Consider the following 24,589-nt stretch of genomic DNA (forward strand, 5'->3'; position numbering starts at 1 on the left):
AGAGACTACAAACTTCATGAAGGTCCGACTTCGGGTACTTGGTATGGCAGTTCGATCAGAATGGAGTCCTTTCGATCACAAAGACATTCTGAATCCCAAAGTTGGGAGACAAGAGGTATGGAGCCTATACAAAGTTGAAAACCAAGCACAACGATCGTAAATGACCATGTTGGGGACAGACCTCCAGATCAACACTAAAGGCCGTGAAAAGAAAAGAACTGAAGTCAATGAGCAGGGGTGACGCTTACATGAGGCTCCAGTCATTTACTTTTGGGGTAGAAGGGAGAGACCACAGAGCCAAAAGGCACCACCGATCACTGTTAAATAATTCTCTGGATCCAGTTTGCATGCCTGGGAATACCATGAAGTGAGTGAACTGCAGTTCGACGTATCCACTGGAAATGTTATACACTAGAACTGATAACCGTCATCTGTATTCTGATGGCTTGTTAGTTCTAAGCAAAGATAGCACTGCACTGATAAAAGCAGGTAGAGAAATGTTTCATATTATAAACGTCCTGTGCATTATGAGGAAGAAGGGGAAAGATGCTGGTGTGTTAGACAAGATTGTAGATCTTTGGAACCCAGCAACAGAATGAGATGTTTCTTTTCTATGTGTATCCGACAAGCTGCGCAGAGCCCAAAAGAAAAGGAAAATTTAAAGTTGCATATATCTGGATACCAATAAATGTGTTACGCTGAAGCAGGTAAGACTCAAGCATAGCCACTTATTTTTCTAACATGATAATGCACTTTCCTTGAAGGATGCATTTAAGTGATGCAACCAGTGGAACAAAGTAAATACAGGGCGTGTACGGATTGTGTCTGAAACAAAGGCAATTAATGGACTGCTTTTCATAACCCAACATATCACATTTAAAATACATCTGTATTTGGCAATACATTTTATAATTAAACTAGTAAAATTATACTATGTAATAAGACAGTTTTATATTCAGAATCCAGGTCTCTGGGCTCAAACAATGTGGTAGATGCCATCTAGTTTCCTTTTGAATGTGTTAAAGGGTTTCCTTTCTGAATCTGATTTGTATCTTTTATATCTGAAAGAGAGACGTTAGTGATAGATTCCTTACCTTAGAATATCCCCAGGCGTCAGACTGGATCCGGAAAGTTTTGCGTAGCAGTACCCTTGCGCGTCGGTAGGCGTCGTCTGCGGCTCCGCGTCAGTTGTCGGCGTCGTGGGCGCCGTGATGACGTCGTCGGAGTACTTAGACGCCGCCTCCGCGTGCTGACGTCAGTTCTTCTTTTTTCCGCGCCAGCCAGCGCAGATCTGGAAAGAGCAGTTCCCTAGTCACTTTTTGACTAACTTTTTGATCTTTTTGATCCATATCGAAGTCTTTACGACTCCGACGGTGCCGTTAGGGATGCCCGGCTTCAAGCATTGCGACGAGTGCGACCGTACCATGTCGGTTACGGATCCCCACCGCTTGTGCCTGATGTGTTTGGGCGTCGACCATGACGACGAGGCCTGCTCCGACTGTCGGGCCCTCTCGAGGAAGGCCAGGCGGGAGCGGTCCCGCAGGCGACTCGAGATCCGCCAGTTGGCCCCGCGCCGTGTGAGGTCCCGGTCCCACGGGAGGTCGAGGGACAGGTCGCGGGGACGGAGCCGTCACAGCTCCGGGAGTCGGCGCCACTCCTCCGGGTCCAAGTCGTCAGGTAAGAAGCATAAGAAGTCGAAGAGACATCATCGCTCTTCTGACTCCCCCAGACGCTCGCACGATGCGGCCGGGGGTTCGGGAGACACCGCCCATGCGGCTCCTCGCGAGTCGCGGGCGCCACGTTCGGCCCCATACCCCCCGGTCCCTGGGCTGAACGCGCCGCCGGAGGAGATCGAGCGCTTCCTCATGGCCATGAGGTCCCTTTCTTCTCCGACGGGTTCCACGGCGCCTTCGGGCCCAGTGAACCCATCTGGGGGCCCTAGTGGGTCGGGGGCTACGACCCCGACGCCGTCGGGTGCTCCGGCCTCGACACCGCCGGCGCCTTTGGGCCCGGCGCCGCAGGGCCCCACTATCCCGACGCCGCCGATGCCCTCGGGCCCGGCGCCGCAGGGCGCCGCTAGACCCTCGTCGGGCGCTGGATCGTCACCGGTGGACCTTACGACCCCCCCAGCGTCGGTCCGTGTGGTGTCCCCTCCGGCGTCGTCCTCGGGCGGCGCCGTCCCAGACGCCTCCTCTCACTGGGTTCCGGCGTCGGAACGGCGCCGATCCCGACGCCGTTCGGAGAATTTAAATTCTATGAACACACCTCATTCGCTTATGACCCTGAATCTCAGGAGATGGGGGACGAGGAGAGTTGGGAGGGGTCTGAGGACCCTCTGACAAGGGAATGTCAGTCTAACATGGACTGGACAGGAGACCTTGGGGAGGCCAGTGGCCTGGACACCTCTCCAGACACTGGATTCGTCTCTCCTCCGACCGTGGCTTCGGAGGAGGGCGCTACATATGGTGTGGTGTTGATGAGGGCTGCTAAGGCCTTGGGCCTTGAGCTCCCCGTCGCGGCCGTGAGGACTTACCTCCTCACAGAGGTCCTTAAGCCGCAGTCATGCTCCGTGGAGCCTCTGCTGCCGTTTAATGAGGCCTTGATGGACGTTCTTTTGGGCACTTGGTCCAGGCCCGCTACAGGTTCGCCTGTAGATAGGAACGTGGCCAGACGCCAATGCCCAGCCCCGGGCGACCCATGTTTCCTGTCCACCCACCCCACCCCCGAGAGTCTGGTTATCCAGGTCTCTAACTCCCAGACCGCCTTCCCGACGGCTCCCCCTGATCGTGAATCCAAGAGGTATGAGGCCTATGGCAAAAAGGTGTTCTCGTCCCTCAGCTTGGGACTGCGGTCTTCCAACACTGCATGCCTCTTGGGCCGTTACACCCACTCTCTGTGGGAAACGGTGGCGGAAGTGCTGCCAGAGTGTCCGTTGGAGGTACGGGCCAAACTCGGCCAAGCCCTACTGGAAGGCCGGGACGCAGCGAAGTATAAAACCGGTGCGGACTGGATACTACTGACTCGCTGGGCAGAGCGATGGCTAAGACGGTGGCGATACGACGCCACGCCTGGCTGAGATCCGCCAACTTCTCGGCAGACGTCCAAAATACTCTCATGGACATGCCGTTCGATGGCCGTCGCCTCTTTGGCGACAAGGCAGACCACGCGCTTGAGCGCTTTAAGGACTCCAGGGCTACGGCCAAGTCCTTGGGCCTCTCGGCCCCGTGCCAGCAAATGGGTGCCTTTCGTCCCTTTCGTGGCCAAGGAAGGGGCGCCCCCACACGTGCCGCCAGCCAATCGCCGCAAACTGTTGTCCAGCGCGGCGGCGGCCGTGGAAACCACCGTGGAGGTGGTCGGGGAAACAGGCGGAGCCAGTCCACACCTACCCCCGCAGCATCCGCCTCTAAACCCTCCTAGTCCGTGCTTTTCGGCCCATGTGACGCCAGTGGGAGGCAGGGTTCGCCATCACCACCCTCACTGGCGCACAGTCACTTCGGACAGGTGGGTGCTGCAGATCGTCCGAAGGGGCTACTCCCTCCCCTTCGAGACGACCCCTCAAGCCATGCCACCGCAACACCACCGCGTATCGGGGGATCACTTGCGGCTCCTGCAGGAGGAAGTGTCGGCCCTCTTGGCCAAGGGGGCCATCGAGCGCGTTCCTGGGCCAGAAGTAGGACGTGGTTGCTACTCCCACTACTTCCTGGTACCCAAGAAGGGCAAAGGGGCCTACGGCCTATCTTGGATCTGAGGAACGTCAACGGCTTCCTCCTGAAGGAGAAGTTCAAAATGCTGACGCTAGCTCAGGTCTTGGCTGCCCTAGACCCAGGAGACTGGATGGTAGCGTTGGACTTGCAGGACGCATATTTCCACATCCCCGTCCTGCCGGCCCACCGGCGTTACCTGCGGTTCACGGTAGGCCTCGAGCACTTTCAGTTTACCGTGCTCCCCTTCGGCCTTACCAGCGCCCCACGGGTGTTCACGAAGGTGATGGCGGTGGTTGCAGCTCACCTGCGCAGGTTAGGGGTTTCAGTCTTCCCCTACCTGGACGACTGGTTGTTGAAGGCGGGCTCGCCCCAGGCAGTCGTCAACCACCTCCAGACTACGGCGGATCTCCTGCACCGGCTGGGATTTTCCATCAATGTGCCGAAGTCACACCTGTGCCCCTCTCAGAAGCTCCTTTTCATCGGAGCAGTTCTCGACTCGGCGCAGTTTCGGGTTTATCCGCGCGAACAGCGGGTTCGGGATATACAGGCCCTGATTCTGATCTTCGGGCCGTTATCCCGGGTTTCGGTCAGGTTGACGCTGCGGCTTCTGGGGCTGATGGCCTCCTGCATCCTTCTGGTGCATCACGCACGGTGGCGGATGCGGGCTCTGCAGTGGGACCTGAAGTTTCAGTGGGCCCAGCACCGGGGCAACCTGTCCGACCATGTCCTGATCTCGGAGGGCACTGCGAGACGGCTGCAGTGGTGGCTCACGGACCGCGATTGGGTCAACGGCAGATCCCTCTCCCTTCCCCAACCGGAGCACGTAGTTGTGACGGACGCGTCCCTCCAGGGCTGGGGAGGCCACTTGGGAGAGGCGGAGATCAGAGGACTCTGGTCTCCGGCGGAGTCCCGGCTCCATATCAACCTGTTGGAGCTGCGGGCGATTCGTCTGGCACTGAAAGCATTCCTCCTGTCTGTCCGAGGGAGTGCAGTGCAGGTGTTCACGGACAACACCACTGCCATGTGGTACTGCAACAAACAGGGCGGGGTTGGGTCGTGGACCCTATGCCAGGAGGCTCTGCGCCTCTGGCAATGGCTGGAACATCAGGGCGTGACTCTGGTGGTTCAACACCTGGCAGGTTCTCTGAACGCCAGGGCGGACGAACTCAGCCGTCGGTGCTCGATGGATCACGAATGGCGTCTGAACTCGGACGTGGCGCAAGGCCTCTTTCTGCGATGGGGAGAGCCTTGGTTAGATCTATTCGCCACCGAAGAGAACGCGCAATGTCATCAGTTCTGCGCGTTGGAATTTCCAAGGCGGCACTCGCTCGGAGACGCTTTTCGTCGCGAGTGGAGCTGCGGTCTGTTGTACGCCTTTCCGCCTATACCTCTTCTGCCCAGAGTGCTGAAGAAGATCAAGCGCGACCGGGCACAAGTCATCCTTGTGGCTCCGGACTGGGCACGAAGGTACTGGTATCCCGAGCTACTCAGTATGTCAGTCGATCCCCCGGTTCGTCTGCCTCTTCAGGAGGACCTTCTGTCGCAGCAGCAGGGGACGGTCCTCCACCCGAACCTGTCCAGTCTCCACCTCCATGCATGGAGATTGAGCGGCGACAGTTGAGGCCATTTGACTTGCCTCCTGAAGTTTGCGACATCATTCTGGCAGCCAGGCGTCCCTCCACAAAGACGGTATACGCCTGCAGGTGGAACAGATTTGTGGCATGGTACACAGCAAAGGCTGTGGATCCCCTCAATGCCCCTCTCTCTGAGGTTCTCCTCTTCCTTCTTTCTCTTGCCCAGCAGGGCTCTGCTCTGGGCACTATCAAGGGCAATCTTTTGGCTCTTTCAGCCTTTCTGAGGCTGCCTGACCAACCTTCTTTGTTCAAGTCCCCTATTGTCAACAGATTCCTGAAGGGCATCACTCATTCTTTTCCTCCTGTTCCCTTCGTGATGCCTCCGTGGGACTTGAACCTGGTTCTAACTTTTCTGATGTGCGCTCCCTTTGAGCCACTTCATAACTGTCCACTTCGCCTTCTTTCTTTGAAGACTGCCTTCCTGGTAGCCATCACCTCTGCCAGGAGAGTGAGTGAGCTCCAGGCTCTCTCTTGTAAAGCCTCCTTTCCTTTCAGTCCATCCGGACAAGGTTGTTTTGAGGACTAGGCCCTCCTTCTTGCCTAAGGTGGTCACGGCCTTCCACATTGGGCAGTCCATCACACTGCCCACCTTCTTTCCGCTCCGCACCCCTCGAGAGAGGAGGGGAGGCTCCACCGTCTGGACCCAAAACGTGCGCTCTCGTTCTATCTGGATCGCACACGCCAGTTCCGGGTGGATGATCAACTCTTTGTTGGGTACGCGGGCGCTAAGAAAGGGAAAGCGGTGCACAAGAGGACCATCTCTCGATGGATTATCCTGTGCATCCAGGCGTGTTACTCCTTGGCTAAGAAGGAACCCCCTGTTGGGCTGAGGGCTCATTCCACTCGAGCCACGGCCACTACAACTGCCTTGGGCCGAGGTGTGCCCTTGCAGGACATTTGCCAGGCAGCTACGTGGGCCTCGTTGCACACGTTTGCTAGGCACTACTGCCTGGACAGTCAAGTCCGGAGGGACGGCTACTTTGGCCGCTCCGTTCTCCAGGACTTTCTGGTGTAATTATTGGTTCGCAGACCCACCACCACGGGGATGGTATTGCTGGGGTATCTATTCTAAGGTAAGGAATCTATCACTAACGTGTCTCTTTCAGATGCACAAGTTACTACCTGTGTAACGATATATCTGTAAGAGACATTAGTTAGTGATAGATTCCTTACCGACCCACCCATCCTCCCCGTTCTGCGAACCGATATCTAGGGTTAAGGTCATCCCCTTTCAGGGCCCTAGTTTTTTGGCACCAGTGTCGGTTTTTGTCATGGCTCTGCGCTTCTGGCGCGGAAAAGCTGTGGCCAAGAACTGACGTCAGCACGCGGAGGCGGCGTCTAAGTACTCCGACGACGTCATCACGGCGCCGCCGCCGACGGACGCGGAGCCGCAGACGACGCCTACCGACGCGCAGGGGTACTGCTACGCAAAACTTTCCGGATCCAGTCTGACGCCTGGGGATATTCTAAGGTAAGGAATCTATCACTAACTAATGTCTCTTACAGGTATATCGTTACACAAGTAGTAACTTGTGCTTTATGTAGACTAAATCAGTATAAAGGGCTCTGGACAGATATACATTGACTTAAAGCCACTTTCCATCAGTCTAACCTTCATGAAGGAAAACTCAAAATTTGCATTTCAACAGCAATAGTGTCTAGATTTCATAGTTTTCAAAAAGCAGTACAAGTTCTTAAGAAGGCCACAAAGCATACCTCCCACCTGCATGTTTACAAGCAATATTACAATGTTTCACATTCAATAATACCACCTTTCAAGCCTTTTTTGGAACAAATGCTATCACAGGCAGTTACTTCAGCAAATGCAGCTGTAGTTTAGAGTGACAGGAGAAATAAGTCTGAAATGAATTTTGTAGGCAGAGAGGACTCCTGTGCCTTGAAGCCATGTGCACAAATGAATACAAGTGTTAAAAGCAAAGGTGCCAAGTACACAAAGACAGAGGTAGGCAAAGCACTTCTGCCCTTTAAGTAATGGGGTCGAAAAGATCACCTCCAAATCAGGCCAGAAAGAGCAAACACAGAACTTCCCAACCTCAGTGTGCAGCGAGCAAACAGCAAACCCCAAACCAGTCTCTAGCAGGAAGAAGCAGATATCCCTGTGCCAGTGTCGAGAAGACATCAGCAGCCACCGAGCCTCGAGAGTGTTCCCATGTGTGCTTTTAGGTAAGAGAGCCAATTTGCTGCTAAACAGCAATGTGTTCAACCAGCATCAAATAATCCCACAACAAAACCAATAAACCCATTTTCAGTCATAATCAAAGTTTACATTTTCTTTCAACATTTTTAACAGCAGTATAACAACGTTTGACTTATTTCAATCTTTAAGACAAACCACTACCGTCAACAATTATATATGTATTCTCTTTAAACACTCTTCATTTGCCACAACCAATCAAAGGACAGTTTGCAACTATACCCTCCCTTAAGCCCCCGCCCCGATTCACACTCCAGCAATTCACATCATGATGGAAGAAACAGCCAAATTCAATCACCAACCACCTGCACCTCCCCACCTCTCTGGATAGGCTTGTCACCTATTCTCCTCCTCCCTAGCCCCACCCCCCCTTATTGGGGTGACGTTTCACATTCATGCATGCATCCACAGACACACTTCCTAGTGCGATTGAGATTGTGTGATAACTACCTCGGGTGACAGGGACTCGGGCATTGGCGCAGGGGAACTCTCAGGGGAGGATATGTTCTAGAGGAGGGAAAAGCATCTCGTTATTCATCTACTCAAAGTCAAGAAGCAAAATAAAACAAAAAAAGAAACAAAATAGAAAGCAACAACAAGCAAAGAAGTTAGCCACAGCTATTCTAGAAGGCAGAATGATTTGGTTATGCAACATAAAGTAGGAAACTGTTTTGAGAACTGATCTTCAGGTTTACTTGAAAGAATTAGAACAGGTCTTGAATGGTTAAAAAGGCTCATGAAGCGTTTTGAAACACATGTACAAGTTTAGTAGCAGCAGTTTGTTATTAGTGTTACTGAAACTCATGCCACCAGGAAGAATCCAAAGAGAGGGGAATGCATGGATGACTGAACGGAGCTACTTAATACTCCAAATGCAGATGGCACCGCCAGCATGAGCCTATCAAAAACTGGACAGGTAACAGTGGTAATATGACATGGGGCATGCTGTAGGAAGCCTAGCTTCACCCGAATAGCTGTGGTTAATGCCAGGCTCCAGTTAAAACAAACATTCAAATGAAAACAATGACAAGATAAGCCAGTGGGTTGAACTTCGCTTCCTGTCCCTGGAACTGCTGAAACATGGAATGAGGGCCATTCCAAGAATACAGGTAGACTCGCTTGGCCGCAGGCAGAGGGCTGATGCTTTGGCTGTAATCACTTGGTAGTAAAGGCCAACCTGAATGGATCCATGGGCTGTCCAACAATACCCTACACAAGGGAAACTAAATTCAGCCCCAACAGTGAATAAGAGTTCAAAACAACACAGTACCTCTTCTTAAATCCCAGAGAGACATGTAAAGCAGAAAGGGTTGGCACCTTTTTGCAGCCCAAAGGAGGAGCTCAGATCACAGAAATTAAGCTAACATACAGCGGAAGCCTACACTTAACTCTCTCCATGATGCCTAAAAATTCTTGGTGCAGCCTTGTTGAACCTTTTAACAGCCTAGCACTATCTCACCCTCGAATGTAGCCTTGGTGCATAGGAACCATTTGCACCAATAGCTTTGTAAAAACTACTTGTCTGAATTCTCCTAGCACCTGCTCATCCTAACCAGTTAATATCATTTAGCTTGCGACCGTCTAAGTCTCTAAGAGGGGCTTCATAGACGAGAAGTAGCCAGCAACAGAGATCTGGGTTCTGGTGCGAGCTTTGCATAAGTGCAGGTGGTTTACTGCAGTGAAAAGTCTGAGCAGATCTCAGTGTCACACCACCACCAATCACCAAGGTGAAACTGCAAGGATCATTATGACCAGTGTCCCAAAAGCAACAGACTGGCCAGACTATACTTGCACAGGTCTGGCTGCATACCAGTTGCAGTGATAAACGAGAGTGGCTCATAACATGTAGCACTATGTAGGGAATGCTCCAACCATGAGGAAGCTCAAAAAGCAGGTCTCTAACTGCAGACAACCAGCGGAGAAGCAACTATCCTGAAAACAAAAGACTCGCTGACAAGGAAATAACGGATGTGAATGTGAGTGCATAAAACAGGGACACAACTATCTTCATTTCGATCGCTACAAGGTTGACCATTGTCTCACTTCTACTTTGTTTGTACTGTCCGACGCCCTCTCTAGAGGTACTGATATTCTTTGGAATGGCCCTTTGTCCACATCCAGCTAGGTGGCTTTAGGAACTGCAGACCGTTTGGGTAAATGGTATTTTAATTCTGAATCATAGATGAAGGCAACTCAATGAAACACAAGTACAAAGCAGCTGAAATGAAAAACGGTTAAAGATGAGCAGAATTTCATGAAATATAGAAGCTAGCAACTAGATTGAGAAGCTGAAAGGGCCAGGGATCTCTGGGAGGGGTACGAGGAAGAGGTAGGTGTGCAGGTTGCAATCCGGTTGTGAAGTTAAATGATGCTTCCAAAGAGTCTAACAGAGGTTGACAAAATCATAGCAATTACGGAAATATCAACCAAAGCCCCATGGCATTGCACTAAAGTGGACAAAACGTTTTGTATCCTACCTTTAAAAGGGGACCTTCTTTCCACAGATTTCAAATATGTTCCAGGGACACAAAGCAAAAGGAAATGTAAAGTAGTTTTCAAGCATTAGGGCATGGCCCAGTTCACAAAAGAGACTGCACACTTTAAAGTTGGTCTTCCATACAGCTGTACTATGGCAAGAGGATGCTCTCTACCATTCACCTTTAAGTTTTCTAGACTCCCTACTGACAGCGGAATATAAATCCCAGTTTAGGTCTATAAGGAAAAAAATGATCTACAAGGGCATCTGGAACTCTCCCATTTTGACAACTCGCATGGGGGCTGCTTGCAGCATGAGGCTTCCATCTTCACATCCCTGGTTACAGACAGAGTCGTTGAGGGCAGAAATATATTAATGACTGCAAAGGATGAGGCTTACTGTAATGCCTCAATAGGCATAAAATCCTGCCTGCTACCAGGTATTCCACAACCGTGCTCTTTCACCGTAGGAGACCATACTGGGCCAACAACCAACGCCCCTGAAGTTTCTGAGGCACACAAACAGTTCTGAAACTTCATGTCCAGAGAACAAAACATAAAATGGGCGAAATAGTGAATGAATTAAATCACAGCTGGGGCCAGAAATGGGCAGCGTGAATGTTTGAAGGATGGGTGACGCTAAAAAACACACTGTTCTGTACTGGACATTGGAATGAGCACAAGTGTCCTATGACTACAACGAGTGTGTCTGAGCCCGATCAGGGACAGGCCCAGCATACAAACAGTGGTCAACATGTTGCCGTCAGTTTTCCTTCCAACTGCTCGAGACTTCGGCTCATGCGGAGTATTTACCTCAAACTGTAGCGGAGTATTACAGCGGCTTGCAGAGAGGGAAGGGATGGGAGAGAACATCAGGCCGTAACCATTGCGGCATTCATCCTCTCCGGGAAGGGATGAGCAGGGTGTGGCCATCAGTGGGCTCAAGGACTCACTGCCCATAACGATTTGGGGTGGAGGTGTGATAGGCGACAGCGGCCGTAGCAGTTTGTTGACCGTCTGCTCCATCAGATAGCGAGCCTTCCATTTCTTTAATGGATTTGAAAGATCTGTAAAGAATAGAGAAACGTTTAGTAACAGAAAGAGAACTTACAAGGACACCATGGATGCTATTCTTGCCCCATTTCATACCTTATGCTCATAACTTCCACTTTGAGGGCACAAACCTTTATCACAGTGAAATGTGTAACCTTTCCAATGTGGTGTTCTTTCACAATCGTACAGGGAAGAGGACAAGCATAGCAAACTATCACATTCTAATTAAACTAAGGTCTGGTGCTCCCTTCATAAGGCATTCAAAAGCAGACTACCATTGTATCTGCAAAACCACTTTCATAGCACACCGGTTTTAAGTAAATGTCAATAGGTGTAGCAATCTTATAAAATTGTTTTACTCCAATGAACTCTATGTCCATACCCGCGCTGTCTTTACTGGAAGAGCTGCAGACGTCGTTGCTTTGGTATAGTGACTGGGTTCTTGTTTCTCCTGTAGGAGACCATGCCTGGCCCATCCCCTCATCCAATGCTTGTTTTATCCATCGCTGCCAACAAAATATTAAAATTATTCACATGCACTTTAATAAGACAACCTGAAAATTACCTCAAGAGGCGGAGGCAAATGGTACCGCTCAGAAGTACGCACACACACACACAAAAGTTCAGCATATAGGACCACAGCGATGTGTAGATGTGTGCACTCACCCAAAGCATGCAACACAGTGAGACAAATGCTAGGCATACAAGGACATCAGCATAGCAAAATAAAACAAAAGATTGAAAATACGACAATCAGCACTGAAGAAACAGTTTCAGCCTCCAGCTTCTTTTGAAAAACAAGCTCACCAAGCAACTTATAGCAACATTGTTCCATAAAAGGACATGTACCAACACCCCACAACACCTAAGCTCCTGCTCACTTCCCTATCCTTCAACAGACGGCGACTTCTGACGTTTGCCCAGTACAGTCTTTTCAATGATATTCAACTAATAAGCCAATGTTGTGGTCTTTGAAAGTTGCTCTCATGAGGTGTAAGGTGCTGAACAAGACAAAGCGAAACAGCTAATCGATTTGCTGGACACAGCAACCATCACAACAAAACACTGGTAAGGCAAAACACAGACAGGTCTTAGCGTCAAGACATTGTCGGTATTCGTGCGCTTTATATATATTAATAACTGTTAGAAGGTGGTTCTGACACTATGGGCCGCCCTTTGTTTTCTACTTTTCGGAGCACCTAATTGTTGAGCTTTTACTGCGGTGGAGCCTCATAAGTTGGGACTCCCCCACAGAGAACTCTGGATGTAAGAGACTGCATAGGGATTTTACTGGCGTCCCCCTGGCTTGACCAGGCCACTGCACAGCAGCTGGAGTAAGGGACACCGGCTGGTTACATGCAGACATGTGTACATGCTGGTTACATGCAGACATGTGTACATGCGTGTGCACACGTGTAGGGGCTGCGCAGGGGAGATTCCTAGCGTGCGCAGTCCAGTAGCAGCTACAGAGTGAATGGTGTGGCAGGACTTATGAAGATTGGGTGGTGACATGGAATAGGCTTTATACCCTGGGAAGGAACATGCCAGGGAAAGTGAGTGTGTTATACTGTTTTTCACTTCTTTATTCCCCTATGGGGGTGTGGAGCGCATGGGCTAGAGTAACTTCCATAAGGCCTACAGATTCCAGCCACGCACTGAAATCCACAGTAGCGGATGTGAAAATAAGTATTCTGCAGAGTCCAACGTCATATTTGTACTGCGTTTGGGTCATACAGAACGGTCATATTTCTCAGAGCCATCCATAACCAGACACTGTCTGAGGGCTGACCTTAGCAAGATGAATTGATAACCTTTCTTCCACAAGCTAAGGCCTCCTCTCCAGGAAGAGAAGATGGGTTGGGCTACAGGCTCATCCATCACTGGGTGCCAGGCACCAAGCTGCACAGAGGCAGCGTGGGCGGGGCTTCAGAGACCATGTGGCCAGAGACCCTGGAGGATGCCATTTTGAACAAACCCGGAGGCGGCACAAGGAGGGAGCAGTGGAAGGGAAGAGATGTGTCGCTGTTTGATAGGACTAACAGAGACTTCCTGCCAGCCCCCTAGCCGACTTTTAAAAAGTGCTTGCACAGGAAGAGAAGCACTCCCTAGGGTGTGGTCTGCTGAGGCGGAAGGTGCTGGAGCCTGGGAATGGGCAGTTGGAAGGAGGAACCCCCTGACTGCCCCCAGGGCCCTAACCGCGCCAAAAGAAGAGCAGAAGACCGGTGCGCAGAAGCAGGGGCCTCTGCGCAGGGTGAAGAGAGGCCCAGGAGGAGCACCAGGTGAAAGGCTGGCGCAGGGAGCCAGTGAAGACCGCTCCCTGCAGAATGCACCCTCTTGGAGACCAGGAGAGCGCTTCCAGTGGCTGGAGGGCACCACCAGGAGCAAGAAGATGCGAAAATGGGGCAGACTGGACCCCCAGGGGCTGAGATATGTCCCCCGAAAGGTAGGTGACCTTTGACCCTAAGAAGACAGACGACAAAGCACGTGGGGCTCTACCGCCACTCTCAAGAGATGCCCCCGGGGTGGGTCAGGTCCCAGGGGGCTACCTCCAGGAAAAGTAAAGTCGGGGTGCGCCGTTGCGCACCCATTATTGTCCTCTCGTAGGGTGCCAAGAGCCCATCCTGGCCCCCGCCGAACAAGAGGTCGGGGGAACGCCGTCGCGCCCCCCCCCCCCCCCCCCCTCTCACAAAAATAAGCCAGTGGGGCCCGGGACCCCATCCCCGGAGAAGGAGAGGAGCAGGAGAGCACCATCACGCCCCGCAAAGAGGTCTTCTTGGGGAACGGACCGTGACCTCATCCCCGGGCACCGAAGAAGTTGCGCTTCCTGTAAAGATGCCCCCAGGCGAGGCGCCAGGAGCCCACACTGGTCGCCACCGAAATGGCCAAAGTCGGGGAACGCCGGCGCGCTCCCCGTGAGAAGATTTCCGGGGGCCCGGGACCCCATCCCCGGGCCCCGAAGAATGGAAGGAGGTTAGGGGAGTGCCGCCGCACTCCCCCGCAGTACGGCCGGGCCAGCGGAAGACTTCGCGTGTGCCCGCAGGGGCGGGCAGACAGGAATTGTGGTGCCGGCTCCCGCGGCAGCACGCGAGGATGCAGGCCGGGCGGGGTAGCTGGGAAGCTGCCCCCACAACGTTTGCCTGACGTGAGGTGCCCGGGTGGGCCCGGGGCCCCAGAAAGGAGGTGGGGGAGGCCCGGGTGGGACTGGGCCCCGCAAACAGCAGGAACAGCCAGGGTTGGGCTCCCCGAGCTGTATCGCATTCCCAGGGGGTCCGGTTGGGACCGGACCCTCCGACCTCAACAGCGGCCGGAGGCACACATCGCGGCAGGAGAGCCGCTCATCTAATATGCAAGCCGTCCCATAATGCCTTACAGGCCAGGACCAGCCTGCAAGGTCGATACAGCATTTTCTCGACTCGTGGTGGCCACTGGAGGACGGGGTCACCACTACAGGAGTGCAAAGGTGCTGGGGGAGCTGCTGGAGTAGCGCAGTATCCCCCCAGCACGAAAAGAAAAGTCCCACCGCAAGTGTCCTGGGGACTTAAAAGAAACAACCACTGCAGGGTTCAGCAAGATTGAATCATCTCCTGGGCTGGAACTTTTGTTCTACAGCTGGGGGTGCACTGAGAAGTGCATCATGGAGTGAAGAGCTGATTTGGGGATGTCTGGAGAAGGGCATCCCCTGGAGGTGAAGAGGTGTAATTGCACTGAAATACATTTACTAATGGTTATTTCTTTTAGAGGGACTGAAGTTCACGTGTTTAATGTGAAGTACATGATTAGGTGATGTCATAATCAAAGTGGGGTTAGGGGCTGTAATTGCCATGCATTTAAATGATACCAAAATGCTCCGAGTACTATTATTCTGAAGTGGAGCTACACATGTATTATTGCTGCTGCGCTTATGTGAAGAATCCAGACTGCTAGCCCTTAAGATGTAGAGGTGCATACTTCATGGTTAGTAGGAAATGTGAAGTCAGGGCTGTGGGTCACCAAGACAGTGTTACTTAATTTAAATGCTGGTTAAGATACAGGAGGCGGGGGCACCACTGGGACGGTGCCAGTGCGCAGGTCCCTCGCTCCAGGCTCTGTTTAACTAACTGCATTGGGGGCAAGATGTGCATACATGGGAGTGATGGTACCAGACCTCACCCCTCCTGCGGAAGGGGTGGAGATGTTACGCAATGTCACAAAGTAATTCCAACAGCTTATGTTTATTTGTAAATTGGTGCATCGTATTGCGTAGTGTGTGTGTGTTTAGTAACGAATATGCTACTTACCAGTATGCATCTGTTCTTGGCATGTAGGGCTGCTGACATTCATATCTGTGCATAGATCGCCGCCTAGTGTTGGGTCCGGATGATCGCACATTGTTGTCCTGGAAGAGTCTTCGAAGTATCACGAGATGGGTGGCTCCTCCCCTGGACTACAATGCGCATGGGCATCGACTCCATCCTCAGATTGTTTTTAGCCATTGTGGCAAAGATGGAGTGAAACTATGTGAATGATGACCATGCTAGAAGTATGTGTGAATGCTGCAGCCGCTACAGGCGCCGGGGAGGAGGGCGGGCGAGATGAATGTCAGCAGCCCTACATGCCAAGAACAGATGCATACTGGTAAGTCGCATATTCGGTTCGAGGCATGTGGGCTGCTGAATTCATATCTGTGCATAGAATACATAGCAGTCCCTCCATTAATGGCGGCCGCCTGTGCCAGCTGCAGCAGTTTGGAAAAGTGTTTTTAGAACAGCCTGCCCTACAGCTGCCTGCTGTTTGGAGTGCACATCAACACAGTAGTGTTTTGTAAATGTGTGTGTGATAGACCATGTGGCTGCTCTACATATGTCTTCCAAAGGAATATTTCCAAGGAAAGCCATGGAGGCCCCCAACCTCTGGGTGGAGTGGGCCCGCGGTGAAATGGTGACAGTGCGCTTGGCTTTCTGATAGCAGATCTGAATACATTTAACGATCCACCTGGCTATACCAGCCTTGGAAAAGGGGTTGCCTTTGTGTTGTGGCGAAAAGGCAACAAATAGTAGTTTAGTCTTCCGAAAATCTTTGGTCCTATCAATGTAGTACATTAAGGCCCTCTTGACGTCAAGTGTGTGGAGCATCCTCTTCGCAACTTACTCTGGATTTTGGAAATACACAGGTAGTTCTATAGTCTGGTTGATATGGAACTGAGAAACCACCTTAGGAAGGAACTTAGGGTTAGTGCGAAGCACCACCCTGTTAGAATGAATTTGAATAAATGGCTCTTGGATAGTTAGTGCCTGGAGTTCACTAACTCGTCGTAGCGACGTAATCGCCATAAGGAAAGCCACTTTCCATGTCAAGAACTGAATCTCGCATGAATGCAGTGGTTCGAAAGGGGGACCCATCAGCCTGGTGAGGACCACTTTTAGGTTCCACTCAGGAGCTGGTGGTGTCCGCAGAGGAAAGACTTGTTTGAGTCCTTCCAGAAAGGCTTTAATGGCAGGCACGCTGAAAAGTGAGAGGTGCTGTTTTGGAGATAAGCAGCCATTGCGGATAGATGTATACGAATGGAGGCATAGGCCAGATTACATTTGTACAGATGTAAGAGATAGCAAATGATGTTCTGAATAGATGCATCCAGCGGGTCAATGTTGTGGTCTGCACAATAAATGACAAACCGCTTCCATTTCGCCGCATAGCATGCTCTGGTGGTGGGTTTCTTGCCTCCCTGATTATGTCCATACAGTCAGGAGGTAAGTTGAGGTAGCCAAACTCTAAGACCTCAGGAGCCAGATCGCCAGGTTGAGCTGTTGCGGATCTGGATGCTGAATGTCGCCATGGCTCTGCGTCAAAAGCTTGGGTGTGAGGCGCAGCCTTTGATGCGGTACCACGGACAGTTCCAGAAACGTGGTGTACCATGGTTGGCGAGCCCATGTCGGAGCAACCAGGATGATAGTCATCGAGTGCTGCTTCAGCTTGCGTGCCACCAGCGGTATTAGAGGTGCTGGGGGAAAAGTGTACGCAAATTTGCCTGACCAGTTCATCCATATCGCATTGCCCTGCGACTGTGGGTGTGGAAACCTGGCGGCAAAGCTTCGGCATTTTGCGTTCTCCTGTGTGGCGAACAGGTCTATCTCTGGATGACCCCACCTTTGGAAGTACGGGTGGAGTACTGATGGATGTATCTCCCACTTGTGCATTTGGTGGCTGTACCTGCTGAGCAGGTCCGCCATCTGATTGTCCTTGCCCAGGAGGTGTTCCGCCATGAGGAAGATGTTCCTCTGATTGGCCCACTTCCACATGCTCTGAGCCAGATGAGACAACTGTGGAGAGTGTGTACCTCCCTGCTTCTGGATGTAGTACATGGCAGTCATGTTGTCTGTCCGGATCAACACGACCTTGTTGCACAGATGTACCTTGAATGCTTTCATTGCCATGAAGATAGCCATCAGTTCTAGAACATTGATGTGCATCTTCCTTTGCTGTGGCGTCCATAGTCCCTGCACAGTGTAGTGGAGTACATGAGCTCCCCAACCCTGGAGAGAAGCGTCCGTCGTCAGAATGATCTGTGGCCCAGGCTCCTGGAACGGTCGTCCCTTGCAAAGGTTTTGTGGATTCCACCAATGCAGAGAGTTGTAGGCACGACCGGTCACCAACACTAGGTCTTTCAACTGTCCGTGAGCCTGAGTCCACTGACGTGCTAAGCACTCCTGAAGCGGACACATATGTAGTCTCGCGTGCAGGACTATGGAGATGCAGGAGGCCATCATGCCTATCAACTGCATGAACACTCGTGCTGGAAGCGAGTGTTGAGGTCTGAATTTCTGTATCAGCGATTGAATGCTGCAGACCCTCACTGAATTCGGCTGTGCTGTGGTTGCCAAAGTGTTTATCGTCGCCCCCAGATACTGCCGTATGGGGGCGGGTTGCAGGTGGGACTTTGGGTAATTTAGTGAGAATCCCAGATCGTGAAGAAGGTGAATGGTGTGGGACATGTGGGCGGCACACTGCTGGGCTGACTTTGCCTGGATGAGCCAGTCGTCCAGATAAGGATAGACGTGAATGTTTTGTCTCCTGTGGAGTGCCGCCACAGTCGCCAGGCACTTTGTAAACACCCTGGGTGCCATGTAAGGAATTGTATTTCACACCTATGCATCGGTTCGAAAGGTGGTCCCATTAGTCTGGTGAGTACTATGTTGAGATTCCAGACCGGGGAAGGCAGTAGTCTTGGTGGAATGACTCTTTTGAGGTCTTCCATGAAGGCTTTTATTACTGGCACCCTAAACAGGGATAGATGTTGCCTGTTTTGCAGGTACGCTGCTAGGGCTGCAAGATGTACTCTAATGGAGGTGTAAGCAAGGTTACATTGCTGTAAGTGTAGTAAGTAGCAAATTATCTTTTTAGTGGATGCGTCCAGAGGGTCGATGTTGTTACTGTTACAGTATACAGCAAACCTTTTCCACTTTGCTGCATAGCATGCTCTGGTGGTAGGACGTCTTGCTTGCTTATTGATTTCCATATAGTTTGGAGGTAAATGTAAGTATCTAAATTCTATGACCTCAGGAGCCAGATCGCTAGGTTCAATTGTTTGGGATCTGGGTGCATAATTTCTCGATGGTTCTGTGTAAGGTGCATGGGTAATATACTTACCTTTTGATGTGGCACCTGTGAGAGTTGCAGGAGCGTGGTGAACCACGGCTGTCTTGCCCACGTGGGTGCCACTAGTATCATGGTCATTGAATGTTGTTGTAGTTTTCGAACCACTAATGGAATTAGTGGGAGAGGGGGAAAGGCGTATGCAAATTTGTTGGACCAATTTATCCATAATGCATTGCCCTGCGACAGGTGGTGTGGGTACCTGGATACGAAGTTTTGGCATTTTGCATTGTGATGAGTGGCAAAGAGATCCATCTCTGGTTGTCCCCATCTTTGGAAGAATGGCTACAGTATTTGGTTGTGCAGTTCCCATTCGTATATTTGTTCTGACTCTGCTTAAGATGTCTGCTATCTGATTTTGAACTCCTGGTAGGTGTTTGGCTAACAGATAGATTTTTTGAGGAATGGCCCATCTCCAAATCTCCTTCGCTAGTCTGGATAGTTGGAGAGAGTGTGTCCCCCCCTGTTTTTGAATATAGTACATTGCTGTCATGTTGTCTGTTCTGATCAGGACTACTTTTAATGCTAGAAATACTGCTAGTAGTTCTAAATGATTGATGTGCAGTCTTTTTTGCTGTACAGTCCATCTTCCCTGTACTGTATATTTCTCCATATGCGCTCCCCATCCGGTGAGCGATGCATCCGCTGTTAGTATCACTTGTGGAATTGGTTCTAGGAACGACCGCCCCTTGGAAATGTTTGTTGTGCTCCACCACTTCAGAGAGCGATGTGTGCGGTCGTCTACCAACACCAGATCTGTAATCTGACCTTGAGCCTGATTCCACTGTGTTGCCAGACATTCTTGCAGCGGACGCATTTGTAGTCTGGCATATGGTATTAGCAGTATGCAAGAGGACATCATCCCTAATAGTTGCATGAACACTCGAGCTGTTCGTGAGTGTTGTGGTTGAAATCTTTGAATCAATGTGAGCATTGTTTGAATCCTGACTAGATTGGGATATACTCTGGCTTTTTCTGTGTCTATAGTAGCCCCTAGACATTGTTGAACTTTGTTTGGTTGCAGGTGGGATTTTGTGTAGTTCACCGTAAAACCTAGCTGGTGCAGCAACTAAATTGTCTTTTGTGTGTTTTGAAGACATTCTTTTTGTGACTTGGCCTTTATTAGCCAGTCGTCCAAGTAAGGGAAGACATGTATTTGTTGTCTTCTTAGGTGAGCTGCATCCACCGCTAGGCATTTTGTGAACACCCTTGGTGCTGTTGTGACCCCAAACGGAAGGACTTTGAACTGATATGTTGTCCTTCTACAACCAACCTGAGGTATTTCCTGTGGGCTTTGTGAATTGGGATATGAAAGTAGGCGTCTTTTAGATCCAGTGTAGAAAGAAAGTCCCCTTTCTTCAGTAAAGGAAGTACTTGTTGGAGCGCGACCATGTGGAAATGTTCCGAATTTATGTATGCATTGAGAGGTCTGAGGTCTAGTATTGGCCTTAGAGACCCGTCTTTTTTGGGGAATTAGGAAGTATAGAGAGTATACCCCTGTTCACTGTTGATGTTGTGGAACCTTCTCTATGGCATGCTTTTGTAGCAGTGATAGTACTTCCTGTTTTAACAATGTTAGATAATCTTGACTCATTGGACGCTGTCTGGGGGGGATGTTTGGTGGAGTAGCTGTGAGTTCTAGGCAATAACCATGTTGGATAATTTGTCTCACCCACCTGTCTGATGTGATGTTTTCCCAGACAGGTAGGAACTGTGATAGACGTCCCGACCAGTGTTATATGGTCTGGGGGGAGCTGTATGAAGTCACTGTTTTGGGGTAGGAGAGTTGCGGTTGTTATTTCCGCGACCTCTACCCTTGTTGTTGTTACCTCTGTAACTGCCTCTAGAATTACCTCTGGGTGATGTTGGTGAAAAGAGGTGGATTGCTGGCTTGTGCCTGTATTCTTTGATGCGCCTCTATAGGTGGACCTACGAAAGGAACCCCTTTGAGTTGGCTGTTGCAATGCTCCCATTGATTAAGCCGTTTGTGTCCTTTTTCATCTTTTCTAACGTCTCATCTGTACGTGAGCCGAAAAGTGTTTTCTCATCAAAAGGTTGGTTCAATAAGGATGTTTGTACCTCTTGTTTGAACCCTGAGACTCTGAGCCATGCATGTCTTCTTAACATGATACTGGTGTTGATGGATCTTGCTGTAGTGTCTGCCACGTCTAAGGAAGTGTTAGTTATTATCTTCCCTTCTTGTATGAGGTGATCTGCCCTTTTTTGATGTTCCTTAGGGAGATGTGTAATGAGTTTTTCTAACTCATCATAATGAGCCCTATCATAACGTGCAAGTAGGGCTTGCGTATTAGCTATGCGCCAGCTGTTTGCCTCTTGGGATGCTACTCTTTTGCCAGAGGCATCTATTAACTTGGACTCCTTGTCAGGAGGAGGAGCTTCTCCTGTAGTTTATGAGTTTGCTCTCTTGCGAGCGTTTGTGACTACTAGCGAGTCCAGAGGTATTTGTCCTTTGATAAATATTGGGTCCTTTGGTGCTGCCTTATATTTTTTATCAATTCTTGGGTTTAATACCCTAGCCCTCACAGGGTCTTTGAATATGTCTGATGTGTGATTGAGGAGACCCTTAAGCATTGGTAGTGTTCCTGATGTTCTTTGTGCAGCAGGTAGGGTTTCTAAAAGGAAATCCTCTATTTGAGGTTCCGTATGCAAGTCTACCTTGTGGTATTTTGCTGCCCTATTAATTAACTGTGCAAAACCTGTATTATCATCAGGTGGTAAAGATTTTGAGGGATACCGTTCAGGGTCATTATCATTATCTGATCTTGCGTTATAATCTTCCCATGGGTCTGCGTCTTCTGGGACAGTGTTGTCATCCCTAGGAAGTTCTCCCTCCCCTGTGTCACTTTCTACATCTGTTTGAGCTGTAGATTGTAGTGGTGTAGAAGGTGGAGGAATAGCTGGCAGAGTGTGAGGAAGAGGAGAAGAGGGTGTGTCTTTAGGTTGTGGAGACGGGGGGGGGGGGGGGGGGGAGTTGTATTTGTCCCCATTGTCCTCCTTTTAGGAGGAGGGGCTTTGTCGTCCAACTGTTCATTCTTCCTCTTTTTAGGAAGTTTTGTCACCACCATGCCAGTTTGTGGATCGATAAGCAAAGTCTTGTTTTGGATCTGTCTGATGTTCCTGTGTCAGTACCGAAGTTTTTGGTTCCGAAAGGTGCTTTTGTTTCTGACTGTCAGTGTTTTGTGTTTTCGGCACCGAGAGTTTGCTCAAATCCGATCTTTTCGGTGTCGAGGAAGTCTTCGACGTCGAAGCATGTTTCGGTTTCAACATGGAATGTTTCGACTGCAAGCTTTCCTTGGTATGGAGCTTCGGTGTCGATGTCGACCGCTTCTCGGATCCGACGTGGTGGGAGGCCGAGTGTTTCGGTGCCGAGCCAGAGGGCGGGGCGTCAAACTTTTTTCGGTAGTCTGACCGGGTTAGAAGGCAGGGTCGACACCAAGCGGGGTTGTTTTTTTGGTAAGGGGACGTCGTCACTCACGGTTTGATGATAGTCGATTTCTTCGACGTCAGACTCGTCCACTCCCGACTTGTCCTCATCTTCTTCTTCTTCTTCCTCCTCTTCAGGGTGCTGGGCCTCGAACAGCTCTGGGATTGACTCTGACTGCATTCTCGACACCTCATGTCTTCGGGATCGACGTTTCTAATAGTCGACTTGGAGGAGAATGCTGCGCAGGCTTCACAGTCTCTGGATTCGTGTTCAGGTGATAAACAGAGGTTGCACACCTTGTGTAGGTCCTTGTGTGGGAACTTAGAAAAACACGTTGGACATCTTTTGAATAGAGTCCTTTCCATGGACTCCGGGCTGGACTACGTCGAGATAGGCCTCCCGGTCTCGTCGACGTAGAAGTTGGAAATTTTGTTGTTGACGTCGAAGCGCGTCGAAATGGAAATTAATTCGTGTTTTATAACAATACCGTCGAATTGGAAAGGGAATACGCGGCGAAATATAACTTTTTCTCGAAGTCTATCCGGAGCGCTTCGATCCTCATCCGAACCCGATGGCGGAAAAAAAACAATCTAAGGATGGAGCCGATGCCCATGCGCACTAGCACCCAAGGGAGGAGTCATCGGTCTTGTGACGACAAAAGACTTCTCCAAGAGAAAAACAAGCGCAATCATCCGAGCCCAACACCAGATGGCGATCTATTCATAAATGTACCATCTGCAGCCCATATGCCTCGAACAATAAGTGAGGAAGAGAAGTGTGCCCACCTCTGCCAACTCCACCCCTCTGGTGGGGGAGGAGAGGTGAAGCACAACCTTCAGTCCCCGCCATCTTGAAGATGGGGGACTCAGCCAACCAGGGACAGGCTCATACCTCACTGCCACTGGAGGGTGGCATAATAGGGGGTGTACCCACCCCAGGGAAGGGACCCATTGGTCCCTGCCTTTTACCTACCGGAAACGCCCCTAAAGCTAGTATTTAGGGGCACCCCTGAACCTTGCTTCCTCAGACAAGAACCTGCAACAAGAAGAAGGACCGAACAGCCATGCAGCAGCTAAAAAGAGGAAGAAGCCCACTGACTTGGTCCCATCCCTACCGGCCTATCCCCCCACTCGAACCTGCTCCTGCGAAATCCCGGTGTGTCCTGCAGCCAGCAACCTTGAAAACCCTGGAGGACCTGCCTGCCTTCAACTACAAAGACTTTGTCTCCCGTGAACACTGGATTTGTTCATCTGCAACCTCTGACTCCATCCACGGCACAAGCTTGAGTGGGCACACACCACAAGGGAGTCACCCCGGCGATCCGGCGACCCCTGACCTGCCTCAAGCCTCCAGCCGACACCTGCAGCCTAAATCCAGAAGGCCGCCCTAACCACGTCCACGAGCTGGTAAGAAGATCAGACCCCGAAATGCACCCCTGCAACAGACGCCCAACGGCCTTGTATGCCCAAACTGACGTTGCCTAACCAACCCCTAACTTCCCAACTTACCTCTCAAAGTTGTGGTCGCACCCAGAAGACCCCCCAAAGTCTGCAGTGTCTTTCCAAACCGGAGGTTTTCCATTGAAAACAGGGTATCCGACTTCAAAACAGCACTCTGCACACAGCCGCCGTAGTGCGGCTGAGGGTGCATCTTTGGTGCTCCTTTGTTTCCCCATTTGCCCTGAGCTAAAGTCCAGGAGCTTTGCTCCGACACCCAAGTGGTCTGCTTGCCAGCAGCCACCAACCGGAGGCTCCCTATCCCCCATTGGATAACACTGGGCCTCAGCACTCGGCACCCGGCTGCCCTAGTGCTGCTGAGGGTGTAACTAGAGTGCCTCCTTGACCCTGGGGGACCAGAGTCTACCCCCAGAACCTCAACTCCCAAAACCAAATACTTACCTCTAAACAGATAACACTTTTCCTCTGTAGGACAACATTAAGTGTTTTTTTGTTAAAAGTTTTAAGTGTGGAGTTTGAGAAAATAAAGAAATGCTTGGAGATTGAATTATCTAACAAAAACGATTTTACTTACCTGTTTTCAGGAACTCTCCCAGAGTAGTAGCACAAGTTACTACTTGTGTAACGATATATCTGTAAGAGACATTAGTTAGTGATAGATTCCTTACCTTAGAATATCCCCAGGCGTCAGACTGGATCCGGAAATTTTTGCGTAGCAATACCCCTGCGCGCTGTTAGGCGTCGTCTGCGGCTCCGCGTCCGTCGTCGGCGTCGTGAGCGCCGGGATGACGTCATCGGAGTATATAGACGGCGCCCATGCGCGCTGACGTCAGTTCTGATAACACAGCTTTTCCGCGCCAGATACGCAGAGCCATGATAGAACTAACACTGGTGCCATGAAACTAGGGCCCTGAAAGGGGATGACCTTAACCCTAAATATCGGTTCGCAGAACGGGGAGGATGGGAGGGCGGTAAGG

At 50.7% G+C, this 24,589-nt stretch overlaps 1 protein-coding gene across 9 annotated transcripts in view; it reads right to left on the reverse strand.

The window, feature by feature from the left end:
• SETD5 (SET domain containing 5) overlaps nt 1-24,589 on the reverse strand; it is a 312,866-nt gene that overhangs the window by 78,867 nt on the left and 209,410 nt on the right. For 5 of the 9 annotated variants that reach the window (XM_086939387.1, XM_086939389.1, XM_086939385.1 and 2 more), the window contains 3 exons: nt 11,464-11,587; nt 10,842-11,095; nt 8,004-8,060 (listed from right to left, as the gene is read on the reverse strand). In XM_086939387.1, coding sequence (XP_086795513.1) covers nt 8,004-8,060; nt 10,842-11,095; nt 11,464-11,587 — 435 coding nt within the window. The remainder of the gene's footprint in view (nt 1-8,003; nt 8,061-10,841; nt 11,096-11,463; nt 11,588-24,589) is intronic. The other 4 variants (XM_086939390.1, XM_086939391.1, XM_086939392.1 and 1 more) reach the window with 1 other exon arrangement.

This window comes from Lissotriton vulgaris, chromosome 9, assembly GCF_964263255.1.
Source record: "Lissotriton vulgaris chromosome 9, aLisVul1.2, whole genome shotgun sequence".
Lineage (NCBI taxonomy): Eukaryota > Metazoa > Chordata > Amphibia > Caudata > Salamandridae > Lissotriton > Lissotriton vulgaris.